Source organism: Psammomys obesus, unplaced genomic scaffold (assembly GCF_907164565.1).
Source record: "Psammomys obesus unplaced genomic scaffold, mPsaObe1.curated_primary_1811, whole genome shotgun sequence".
Taxonomy (NCBI): Eukaryota; Metazoa; Chordata; class Mammalia; order Rodentia; family Muridae; genus Psammomys; species Psammomys obesus.
The window spans coordinates 335933-349200 of NW_026596166.1; the positions used below are offsets into that span (position 1 = coordinate 335933).

Genomic DNA, 13268 nt, shown 5'->3' on the forward strand with positions numbered 1-13268 from the left:
AAAAAACAAAACAACTAATAAATAAAGACCACTTACTTTTTTGCATTGTGGAGTTCAGTCCTTGCCTAGGTTTAAGTTTCTGGCCAGACTGGGGCTAAGAAAGTGGGTTTGAGAACCTAAGTCCTGCAAGGAAGTGACAACCAGAAAGTGACAGGAGTAGATAGATGAAAGAGAGGGAGGAAGAGAGAGGGGAGGGACAGATGTATATAAGCAGGAAGACCTGGGCTAAAAGGCTTATTCCATTTTATTGCTAGTTGAGAAGGAAAGTGGAAAGTGCCTTTAAGCTGATTCCATGGGGGAAGAGACAGAAACATGAACTCCATCTGTGCTCATTTCTTCCCCCGCTTAGCATCATTTCTAGATCACCCAGACATTGGACTTTATTGAGAAGTAGATGAGCCCTGGCGAATGTGGAAGAGGGTTGAGGCCAGTGTCCAGAGAGAGGAAGGATCTTATTGTGAGTCTAGACACCAACAACTAGGTCTCTGCATTGAGTGAACGCCTCTCTTGGATCACAGCAGCTGAACACTTTTGAAGCCAATTACTTGCAGCATTAACACTGAGATTCTAGAACATACACACAAGGGGGAGGGGCGCACAAACTGCCTGACCGCAATAACCAACAACACCGCAGGCATCCCTTCAGGGTGCCTTGGTCCCATAGGGTACGCATGAGTCAGTACGAAGATGACGTTGCCAGCTGGTGTGCACACGCTGAGCTACAACCTTCCCATGCCCCTTATCGCATTTATTTTCAGGACATAATAGCTATCACAATAAATCAGCTCCAAGACTTCAGCAGCTTAAGGGGAAAACGGAGTTTATTCCTCATTCATGCAATGAGCTAAGGATTCTTGGTCAGCAGGCGGCTTTCTTGCACATGATGACTCGGCGACTTGGTTTCTTTCATGTTGTAACTGCCAGTCTCTGCGCGTCATCCCGTTCATCTCCGGTGGAAAGTATAAAGCAGGTGGTGCGCACGCACACCTAACTGCCGTGGCTTCCAAGTCGTACCTCGTTTGCTCACATCCAATTAGTAAAAGCTAGTCACTTTACTCATTCAAATGCAAAGCAGACTGTGAGATGTGGTCCTTAGCTGGGCAGTCACTCTCTTGTAACCTCTCGAAACTGCAAAAGGATCTTTTGTAATAAATGATTGCCTTGCCACAATGCCTTTGCGATTAAGGACAGATATTTTAATATTAACAGCCAAGAGCAATCTGACCTATGTCTGTGAAGTTTTCAAAGCCTTTAGTATACATCATTTGTGTCTGATAAGAGGTAGATATTATTCTTTTCCATCAAGCCAGGTTGCAAGTGGATATTTGATTACCCTGGAGCCCACAGACAGCACGGATCAGGAAGAAACATGGGTCTGATTCCAAATTTTACTCAGAGTGCTTGTTCCAGAATATCATGACCTCTTGTAACAAACATCAGAACAAAGGATAGAAGGAGGCTGGAATTACAGGAGGCTGAATGTGCCCAGTGCAAGATGCCCACAGAAAGGCAGCCAGTTACCAATGGGGAGCCGAAGAGAGAGAAAGCATCCAGCAGTTAGTTCTCTGTCCTTCTACAAGGTCTTCTCACCTGCCTTTCCCTCATCCTTCCTGAAGGAAAAGCTGGAGAGGGTGATGTACTTGCAAGGCTCAGGGGCAGAATGGGGAAATTTCACTTTGATAAAGTGATTGAAGATTAAAGATGGAGGGTCATCTGGCCCCAGGCAGAAAGGAGTCAAAAGACATCTTTTGGGACAATGGTATTCCAAAGGATTCCTGGAAAACTACCCTGGAAAGTATGTCATGACACTCAGAGGGTGTGTCTTAGTCTGCTTTGTGTTGCGACTGTAAAATTCTTGGTTCTGAATCCTTTATATAGAACTATTTAGCTTACGTTTCTGTTGGCTCAAGACCATGGTGCTGGCACCTCCTTAACTTCTACGGAGGGACTTATCATGTGTCACAACATGGCTGAGAAACAGACAGGCAAGTGAGCATGTGCAAGAAAGAAGCATGTGTGGGGGACAGAGGGGACAAAAGAACTGACTCACACTATAACAACTCATTCTCCCCAAAACTACCACAGGGACCACAGCGATGTCTTCATGATAAAACATCCATAGTTCAATTACTTCTTGAAGGTCCTATCAACTCTCACTCAACGCTGTTATGCTAAGAACTAAGCCCCCTTGTGAGTTTTATGGACTGTAGTGTAGCTCAGTCGTAGAATGTTTGCCTAACATGTGTGAATGCCTGGGTTCAATCCTCACCAGACCAAAAGCACTTTGGCAGAGATGAATCGTATACAAAGTCCAATCCATTAAAGAGAAACATTCCATATATAAATGAGATCATGCACCATTTGTCTTTCTGTGCCTGACTTATTTCACTTAGCCTAATTTCATCTAAGGTCCTCCACTTTGTACACTGCAAGCTTTTCTGCTTTTTAAGGCTGCACAATTGTTCCAATTTTGTTTCTGTTGCTGTGATTAAAAAAAAAAAAAAAAGCTCTTTCAAAAATCAAATTAGGGAGAACGGGGTTTAACTCAGTTTGTAATTTCTGATTAGTCCATCTTTGTGGGGGGTAGGGCAGGAACTTCAGACATCTAGTCCTTATTACATCCCAAGTCAAGAGCATAATGCTCACTCACTCGCTTGCTTGCTTTGTGCTCAGCCCGATTTTTCCATTTTTGTACAGTTTAGGAGACTTACCTAAGGAGTAGTACTGCCTACAGCAGGATGGGTCTCCTCATATCAATTAATATAACTCAGATAATCCCCATAAACATGCCCACAGGACAACCCAAGGTAGACAATTTAGATACTCTTTTCCCAGTTGTGTCAAGCTGACAATTAGAGCTAACCACAACAGAAATGGTCCACTAATTCATTTGTTCTTTTATTAAATGACACGCACTTAGACTATTTCCATATTTTGAATATTGCGATTACTCTTGCAGTAAATATAGGTAGTCTTTGGAATTCAGATGCCACTTCATTTGTTATGTGTTCAGAAAGAGGAAGCCATTCTTCCTAAAACTTTTGGAAAGAGCTTGATCCAGTGTCAACTACTTTTGGTGCTTCAGAATGTTTAGATTCTGGCTTCTGATCTTGGCTCCTTCTGCTGTGTCTTAAGTTCCTTCTGACTTCTACCTCAGAGGTAGCTGATTGTCACTTCATCATCTCTTTTACAACTGCTTGGCAGTGGAATTGCTTCTATACTGCATGGAAGCTATTAATCTTTCACTATGACAAAAGTACAACCCCCAATTCTGCTGTCATATCAAATTTTGATAAATGGGACCAGCATCAGGGTAACTGAAGAAGCCAACTACTGATCACAGCTCATGTGGTGGTCCATTTGATCATTAAGAACATGGACAATTGTGGATGCTCTCTGGTAGACATTCGTGTGAAACCCTGATATTCACACTATGGGCCTCGCTTCACACCTTCCCCAAATTTCCTCAAGTGTTAATCTGTTTTCTTATTTCTGCTACTAAATGCCGTAGATTAGATATTTTATAAATAAAAAAAAATACTGTCATACTAACAGAAGCTGAGAAGTTCAGCGTTAAAGAACTGTAACTGATGGGAACTTTCTTGCTGATGGGAGCACCATATAGAGTCCTAAGGTGGCACAGGGCATCACATGGGAAATAGTAAAAACCATTTATCTTCTGTCTTTCTTCTTCTAATAAGGCCACTAACATACTGGTGGATGCTTGCTAACGTCTAATCCAGAGCAATTCCCAGAAGCTCCACTCCAAATAGCATTGATACATAACTCTGAGGATTACGCTTCAACATGTGTTTTGGAAGGGACAAACACCTAGACCATAGTGCTTAGCCTTACCAAGCCATTAATATGAGTTCATAATCAGATCCACAATTCAAGCCAAAGAGAACATGTTGATGTCCAAAGTCTGTCCACTGAGAGGATTTTCATCCACCGCAGTCTTTGAGGATGTCTTGGCTTGGGTTACTATTGCTGGGATGAGACATCATGGACAAAAGCAAGTTCCAGAAGGAAGGGTTTATTTGGCTTACACTTCCACATTGTATTCCGTCATTGAAGGCAGTCGGGCCAAGAACTCAAAAAGGCCAGGAAGATAGAGGCAGGAGCTGATGCAGACAGAGGCCACAGAGGGATGCTGCTTAGTGGCTTTCTCCCCATGGCTTGCTCAGCCTGCTTTCTTATAGAACCCAGGACCAACAGCCCAGGGATAGCACCACCCACAATGGGCTAAGCCCTCTCCCATCAATCACTAATTAAGAAAATGCCCTACAGCTGGATCTTATGGAGACATTTTTCTCAGTAGGGGTTTCTTCCTTTCAGATGTGTCAAATTAACATGAAACTAGCCAGGACAGAGAGTCATCCCTGAGTAGTGCTAGAGCATGCCACTGTCCAAGTCTCAAGGGTGGTGCCTGGCACACTGCGCAGAGGCATTTTGAATTAAGCTTATAGGGTTTTATTTTTTCTCATCTATAAATTCTCAAAGAGTGCCCGAGACAGACTGAATGATGCAGGCACAGTTAACTACCATGAGCATTTTGGTCAACGGTTTATGCAGCCTAAAGGTACATTCTTGACCTGATTAGGCTGTTCTCTCTGTATCTTTGACTTGATGATGAGATGCTGTTGTGAAAGTCCAACCTTATAGCTTGTTGGGTAAGGCACCCAGTTCTGCATGGGTAATTTAAATGACCCGGTTTGAGCCCTTCCCCACCAATATCCTTACAACTCCTGAGTCTTGTAGCCATGCTGCCACTTGGTCTTGATATGCATCCCTGTCTTCTCCAGAGCTACAGGAGAAATTCTTTAAAAGCTTCGAAGGAGGACCACCACCTCTCACAAAGCATAGTCACAGCTGCAAGACTGGTACCTCGTCCCAGCTGGAACCCAAGCCATTGCCACTGATGCTGCCACCACCACTGCCACCACCACCACCACCACCCAATACATGCAGAAGGCTTGCTCATCTATACACTGAAGGGACAGGGGGACATAGAGCTAATACGAGAAGTAGCTGAAGATCAGCCTGCACTCCCAGTATTTGGCATGGCTCAATGGTTCACTCCCCCACTGATGAATGGACACCCCAGAAGAGAACCAAGCGTCACAGTCCCAAAAGAAAAGCAGAAGCAGGGCCCTAGATCAAAGTAGACATGGATACCATGAATACATGGGATATTCGTGTGGGAAAATATGGAAGAGGACATAGCAAAGATGAACTGCCCATATCAACAAGGCAGGTCTACACAGTGGGGAAGCCTGCTCCAGGACCTGACATGTGCCCCATATAAGCTCTAGCATATGGACATCTGGCACAGTGGGAAATGAGAGCCATCATTAAACCAAGAAGTGGCTACAAGGAAGGCAGCAGGCTACACTGCTCAGAGGCCCTCACGATCTCTCTGCCTTTCCCTCCTCCTGACCCCATCACAAAGACTAATTATAAAGCAGAGGAGTGACTGACCTGAAGCCAGGCCACAGCTCCACTGTTTTTCTAGCAACCATGGACCAGGACACTGCTAGGGCAGGGAGGGGAGGAAGATCTGAAGCAAGTTGGATATTGAGTTGTATGATTGATTGGAACTGAACTTGTAAATAATTGGAGTGGCTAGAACGTCATGGAAACAACCCTGGTTATCATTAATGGAAGATGATTCAATAGGGCAAGGATCAAAGCAATGGTCACAGAAGAAAAGGAAGCCTCACATGCCTAACGCAAGGCACTGGGATTTCTCAGCCAACTATTCTCCTCCACTGTCACCTGAACCTGCCCTTCCCCCTCCAATGGCTCTCCTCCTGCCCACACTATAGGCTCCTATAGGGCCTGAGAGACAGCCTCTAGGTGGGGTGCTGAATTCTCACAGAAGGGGAGTGTGCGGTCACCTCCCCACTTTGTGGAGAAGCGAAAATGATTGTTGCCATGCTACACCTGTCGGAACTCATGGGCAAAATGCATTGTGCAAAATGGGATAAGCAGGTCTCTTGATTCTTAGATGATGTAAACACTGCACATTTAAAATCGCACTAAGATAATCTGCATTGTAATAGCAGAGTTTTTACTGAACACTTCTGATTCTATTTCTTCACTGCTGGGAAGGTGGGTGAGGCCATGTGATTGGTTCTCTTTAGTCACTGGAACGTGAGCGATGTGACCATGAGGGTTAGTTTTTGTCAACTTGACACAAACCTAGAACATATCTCGGCAGAAGAAATGTCCAGTGAGTTCTTGCCTCCACAAGCCTGGCAAGTCTGTGGGAAGCATTTTCTTGATTGATGTAGGAGGACCCAGGCCACTCTGGGCAGGCGGTCCTGGGTTGTATAGGAAAGGTAGCTGAGCAAGTCAGCAAGCAGTGTTCCTCCGTAGCTGTTGTCTCTCTTCTGCTTGAGTTCTTGTCGCCAGTTCTTCAGTCATCAACTGTATTTGGAACACGTAATCCAAATAAACTCTTTCCTCCCCGAGCTGGGTTTCTTTATCAAAGCAATAGAAAGCAAACTAGGAATGATATACTTCACGTCTGGATAGAAATCAGAGTGCAGCTTACCCTGTTCCCCTCTCTCTGTCTCCACAATCAAGAGGGAAGGAGCCTTCCTTGGCCTGGATCCCTGAGTGAGGATACAAAGAAGTGTCCCAGCTGACACTAAGTCTATGTCGTCCCTTTGTGTTTTAGCCACAGAAGACGTGAAGGATATGTGTCATCGCAGCTCATCCTAGCCTCTCCTGATGGAGTCATATCAGCAGCTCAACATGTGTCCACTACCTTGTAGACAGGCAGTACCTCAGTGTGCACACACCCTTCTACCAAGGCTGTAGATTACCAAAGGATGGCCTTGAGTTTGGGAACAGGCCCGGCTTACCTCATCAACCATTAACTAGAATCAATAGTCCTTTTAAGAGGATCTAGGCAAAAGGGCTTTTTGTAGAATCTATTCTCTTGAGGTGGGGGGTGGGGGGATGGTGCAGGGCAAAACAGCTTGCTGGGACCGAGTTGTTAAGGTGCTGTGAGAAGTTGACGTGGCAAGCAGAAGGAATCATTCAGACTGACAAGAGACACCTGGCTGGCATTCCCAGCTCAGGAAGTTAGTAGAACTAGAACAAAGGATACGACCAAGGTTAGGGCCCTTTTAGCAAACCATGAAAGTCACGTAAGAGTAATAAATTCGTGCTGAAGGGCTAAAGAACTTGGTGGTATTTCATGAAGGATCGAACTTCCCCTGTCCCCACTTGTGCAGAAAGAAAAGGTCAAGGCTCCTGGGAAAAGACTGGAACTTTCTTAATGGCATATCCATGATCTTGCAATTAAAAACTTGGGGGGTAAATGGCTAGGACCCTAACTTAGCTATCTCTCTGCATTATCTGTTGTTTTGATTTTGTGTGTCTGTCTGTTCATCTATCTATCCATCCATCCACCCATCTATCTTTCTATAAAGATGTTGGGGTTGTTGGTGTTCCACCCCCTTGGGAAACAGATATTATCACTAGGAACCCTGGGACCTGGGACCCCATCCTCTGCCAACACTCACTGGTCCTGAAAAGATAGCCAGCCCCAGAAACCTCTAGACCTGCCTGATGAACGTGGTCCCAAAGGTCCGTCCTTGTGGAAATGGAGCATAGCTCTGAGCCCAGAGGTGAGGAAAAACAGAATGGATCTATTTGTGTCTTTTCCTTGACTCTTGATGCAGCTGTGTTGAAAAAGGATGCTGTTCTGGTGCCCCCAGGAAGGCAACTGGGGTATCAACAGTGCCCAGGGCCTGGTGTCAGGAAATCTGGAGACTCCTGCTCTACCTTTCCCAGTCCTAGCAATCACTTTGATTCTCCTCGTAGGACTGAACCCCCACTCAGGACCTGGAACAATGTTGCCTGAGTCACTGAGTTGTATTATTACCAAAGACCGTATCTGTGACACAGCAGACAGCCTGGTACATCAGCGTACAGCGAGCCAGACATCCCCATTGCCCTGAATCAGCAACTTGCGTTCTGAAACTGGAGTGGAACTGCATGGGGTACCAGAGGATGAGGGACTGTGTGACCAGTCAAGGTGGTTCAGATCCTTTTTCAGGGAAGTCTTACCAGAGAAAATGTTAGGGGAGGGAGATCAAGAGAAATTATCTTCTGTGTACCCACAGAGGACAACAGTCCAAAGCACAGCCGAAAGAATCTGCAAAAGCTATTCAAGTGGGCAGTTACAAAGGTCATTCCCAAGGACAGCCCTACATGGGGAAAGAATGAAAGGAAATGGTCCCATTCACAGAGACCCAGGTCCCTGGCATCTATCCTGGCTCTCGGTGTGTTGTCAACCCCTATCCTAAAGCCTTCTGCTCTGCGGAGTTCACCAGCACAGAACTGAGATGTGGACTGCATAACCCCAGTGAGGGTCAGCTTTCTGCCTGCATTCCCGCCCAGGGTCCAGACCACAACCAACACAGCCGGGCCCACCAGGAATGAGATTGTCAGTGGTCCTTCCTGCAAAGCTCTACCAGCTACATTCCAGATGTGGCTGGAGGGGAGGACCCCACAATGGGGATACTTAGGGGTTTCTTCAAGGGTGAAGGTAAAAAGGAGAACACGCTAGAAGGCAAGGGTCAAGAGGAAGCACACAACACCCAGAGGCCACTGCGCCCCCTGCTCATGTCTCATCAACAGCAACTTAGACTTTCCAGCATCAGAGCTTGAGCGCTTCGGCCAGGGAAACCATGAAACCGTCCAGGAAATGGGGCCTTTCCTTCAGAGGATGCCACCGAAAGAAAAAGTTCCCGGCTGCCAAGGTTTACCCACTTTTTATTTTTTTATGAAACAAGCTACAAATACTCTTTCCTTGCTCCCTCCCTCCCAAGGGAAAACCACACAGCACAGCCTCTGCCCATCTGTGAGAGAGAAGGTGGCTGGGAAGATCCTGAGCTCCTACGTGAAGGTGGCTTCTCTGTGCACACGTTTTCTTCACGCCAGGAAATGGGGCTGGAGTCTGCTGGGAGGGTCATCTCATCCAGCTCCAGCACGCTGTGGTGGTTTTGGTGAAGGCTCCTAGAGAAGACTTCTTTTCTACCTTAGCCTGTCAGGACAGGGTCATTCATCATCATGGGACAATGTATGTGACTTTCTCCAGAACAGCAGGAAGCTTCTGTAGCCGAGACTTCATCAAATCAAGCCTGAAGAGGCTGTGCTCAGGGAGGTGAACAGCATGTATGCGACCAAGACAGAATATGGTTTACCAAGGTGGGTGTACTTATGGGATGCTGAGATGGAATGGCAGACAAGGCCAGATTGCCAAGAGCATGCCAGCAAAAGCACCGTTCTAACCTCCCTCGCTGCCATCATCGCTGACCATAGGGAGAGCTGCTAAGTGTCACTTGCTGCTCTGACTGAAGGCCATCTGAATCAGCGTGTCACCTAGACAAAAAAAAAACCTTATCTGTCTTATCTGCCCTGATGGCTGGGTGGCCACTCTGTAATCCCAGTGACACTCTGTGCAAAGGCCTGGATTTCCCTGTAGCTGGGTTATTAAGTCTATTCTACGTGGGGAGGCAGAAGTAAGGGATGCAGTGTCAATTTTACTTCTAGAGTTGGCCCATAGGTCTGGAAGTCCATGAGAAGAATTGAAGGAGTAAGAGCAACTCCAGTGTTGGTTAACAAATGGCTGACCCGATTGGTGAGGGTGAGGACGAGAGGTAGCGGGAAAGCGTGGAAGTCAAACCCAGACTGACTCCCGTGCTGGGGGAGGCATGCTTGTGGAAACTCTCTTGTGGGTTGGCAGAAGGGCTGGCGCAGGCCATCTGTCCTCTTCACCATCTCCTTGGGTGCCAAAGACCTGATGAAGGAAAGCCCTGCTGGGGTGTCCTTTTCCTCAGGTGCTTGGTGTGTCTCTATCAGGTCCTACATAAGAGTAGCTGCTAAACAGGAGTGGAAATGTTTAAAGTAGCCAAATTCAGCCCATTCAAGTATAACTTGCTCAGATATTTACCCCAGACTGCCAGGGCACCTGGCTAGCAGGGGCATGTGGGCCACCAGGGAATTGGAAGCCATACTGGCCATCACGTGAGCTGGGTTCCCCTCCTACCCAGCCAATGGCCAAGTGACTGGACTTGGACAGCTAATGGCATAGAAGAGTATTCCCTTTCTCCCAGAAGAGAACTGATGGTGTCCATGGCACAAGCATGGCATTCTCATCTACTCTCACACAGAGTCCATCTCCAGTGAAACTCAGGTAAGTTAAGGATACAATCTGAGAAAGCTGGACTGTGAGTCCAGAGTAAGGAGAGGGAAGGGAAGGAACAAACAGTAATGTCAATGCCTGTACAAAAGAACTATACAATTTACATATATATTTATATACAGTATATAAATCTCTTTCCTCTGGATCCCAACATCACCCTCCCAATAACCTAAAAGTTGTCAGTAGCAGATCCAACACTTAACAAATAAAAGAGAGAATAAACAGCTTTTCTTCCCTTTCCTGTTCCCGCTGTGGTATTAGATAGCTGGTGTTTACAAATGAAACTGGAAACAAAACACACACACAAGAGTTATTAAAAGTGCAAACATGGCGGGCACCACTTATGTTACATGGGCTGTGGCTGGGCCACGGGCAGCGCTGAAGGGTACGTGTCTTCTCTGATGGTCAGTTCTGTCTCCTCAGACTCTCCACTGGCCTCTTGGTGTTTCTGCTCCTTAGACAAGGCGTCCAACTGGGCGGGGGAAAGAGAGTGCAAAAAAAGAAAAGTGATATAGGCAGTTAGGGATGCAGGAAATGTTCGCCTAGGTGAGTGTCTGCATGAGGGTGGCTTTGGTGCCATAGATATGAACTGAGTCAGGCGCAGGTTGCCTAGATGTTCAGACATGCATATTTAACCCACCCATCTTTTGCTATTTGGAAGCAACTCACAGACAGCATCTAGAGTCAGTTTGGAATTGCAAAAATCTCGACTCTGCCAGACAAGCAGAGGATGCGTTCTGACCAGATCATACTAGGTCAGCCTGGAGGAAATGGCAGGTGTCAGCGATGGGTGGGGGTGACAGAATCCTTTTAGCACTGATGCCATCTTCCTCTTATGTCCCCACCAGACACCGAGTGTGTGCCCTCAGACCTGGCCAGTGGCTTCACTGCTGTGCCAGCACAGTTTCAACAGGGGGTCCATAAAAGAAAGAGGGGGGAGCAGAAAGAAGGCAACTTACTGAATGGGTTTGTGCCTGCTCGTTTTCCCTGGGGGAAGCTGCCAAGGCTACCACCTGCAACAAATAGGAACAGATGACATAGGAGGGGCCTTGACCTAGTCAGCTGGCAGAGCTCCCATATCTGAGCCCCTGCCTCTTCTGTGCTCAGAAACAGCAGGAGTAAGAGGGAGCCGGAAGTGGCATGGCTGTGCTTCCTGTTCTGGGGGTCCCTATTGCCCTGTTCTCCCTGGTACACCTGCTGCCCACCAACACATTTCAACAGTCTCTTCTACAGTCAGGGCGCCTTTCTGGCTACTGCTGCTGCTCCTGTGGTTCTTGACGTTGTTTCTGTTGAGACAGCGTTTCTCTATGGAGCCCAGGCTGACCTTGAACCCATACTGGCAGGCACCGAGAGAAGAGAGAATAAACAGTCTCCCTTCACTTTATTTTTCCCACCGTGGCACTGGAACCCGCTCGGGATGCCACTTTGGAATCCCCTCAGCTATTAGCTAAGGCGGGCTTTAGTGGCTATTTCCATAACTTTCTTGGTTCTGGTTCTCTGAGTCCTGTAATGTCAGAGCCCCGTCACTTGCCAAATCTGAAGGCAAAGGCTCAGAGTGTCTAACCTGGTTGATAACACCCACCCCTGTGCACCAGCCATGGTGCTCCTTCAAGACCTGACCCCCTGAAGGAGGAACATGCTAGGAGCTAGGCCAGCTCCCTCTGTCTCTGAACATACTTCGGAACCTTGCTGGACGGGACCAGAAGGTAGAATCTGCACAACACCTGTGCTGCTTCTACTCTGCCCCCCTCCCCCCATGTAGGACTGCCCCAAGAATCAGCTCAATTCTTAGGATTTGGGGAGATTCACTCTGCAGAGCCCAAGATTTCCTATGGATCCCATGACCCCACAGCTCAGCATCTCCCAACCTCCTTAACACCCAAGAAAGACAAAATAAGGGCAGACATTGGCACATCCAAGTCCACAGAAGAGGTCACAAGTCCAGAAAGATAAGAGAAACAGACCCAAGGCAGGCAGGCCTGTGGGAAATGGCAGAGGCAGGCCGCCTGACCTTACAATCCATATTTACTCTGCTCCACTCTGCAGCTGCTGCTCTCAGTGGTAAACACAGAGATCTGCACTAGAAAGAGGAGGCCTACAGCCATCCTGGTGGTCCTGCTCCATCAGTGGAGATATAGAAAACAAATGGAATGCCAGGAGCACATCTCTGTACCTCAGCAGATGTATACAACAGGAGTGAAATTATCCCCATTTAATAAGGCTAAGAAGCCATGATGGCACAGAATTCATGGGAGGAAGCAAAGTCATTGCTGGCTGTAACCCTCTGGACCCATATTCGGGACCCTCAAAGAAAGAGGAGAAGCCTGAGCCCAAGGAGAAGCTGGTAGTTCCGATACACTGAGTTCCTCGTCCTCAGGCTGCTTCCCTGATAGACTGATTACTACAATCCTCACCAAAAAACAGGCCTCCAAATGCAAGCCTTGCCAGGATGGACAGGAGTGAGAGTTCTGGGAGGTAAAAGAAGGAATGTTCATGTGGCATTTCCAAAATTCTGGTTCTTCAAACCCAAAACCACACCCTCCAAGTCCCATTCTCTACCATCCCATCTTGGGACCCCACCTGGCATGCAAGCCCCTCTCAGGCCACGAGAGGGCACCACATAATACCAGATGACCTGTACCTGGGCTCCCAAAGACCATCCAGCCCGATGGATGTCACCCAGAACAGAGGGGAGGCTGGAGGCTGCCAAGCAGCACCTCTGGCCCCTGGATCGATTCCTCTGCTCCTGATCGCTTCGTCTGTGTGTTCACTGTGCACCTGGACTCTGCCCCACCCCTCACCCGCTCTATCCTGTTTACTTCTCACACCGGATCTCCAAGGGAGACACTACTACCTCCATTTGGCAGAGCAGGAAATTGAAGTCTAGAGAGGTGAGGTGCCTTGTCAAATTACAGAGCTAGAATAGACAGAGCTGGAATTAAGGGTCACCTCTATCTGACTTCAGGGTCTCTGCCTGTACCCATATCCCTACTTCTGTCTAGACAGTGGTCCTCATTCCTCCCCCAGGTTTCTCCATAGCCCT

At 47.4% G+C, this 13268-nt stretch overlaps 1 protein-coding gene across 4 annotated transcripts in view; it reads right to left on the reverse strand.

The window, feature by feature from the left end:
- Positions 1-8776: 8776 nt before the first annotated feature.
- Positions 8777-13268, reverse strand: part of Smoc1 (SPARC related modular calcium binding 1) — a 153793-nt gene continuing 149301 nt past the window's right edge. For all 4 annotated transcript variants that reach the window (XM_055595385.1, XM_055595386.1, XM_055595388.1 and 1 more), the window contains 2 exons: positions 11185-11238; positions 8777-10697 (listed from right to left, as the gene is read on the reverse strand). In XM_055595385.1, the coding sequence (XP_055451360.1) occupies positions 10681-10697; positions 11185-11238 (71 nt within the window). In that variant the 3' untranslated portion in view covers positions 8777-10680. The remainder of the gene's footprint in view (positions 10698-11184; positions 11239-13268) is intronic.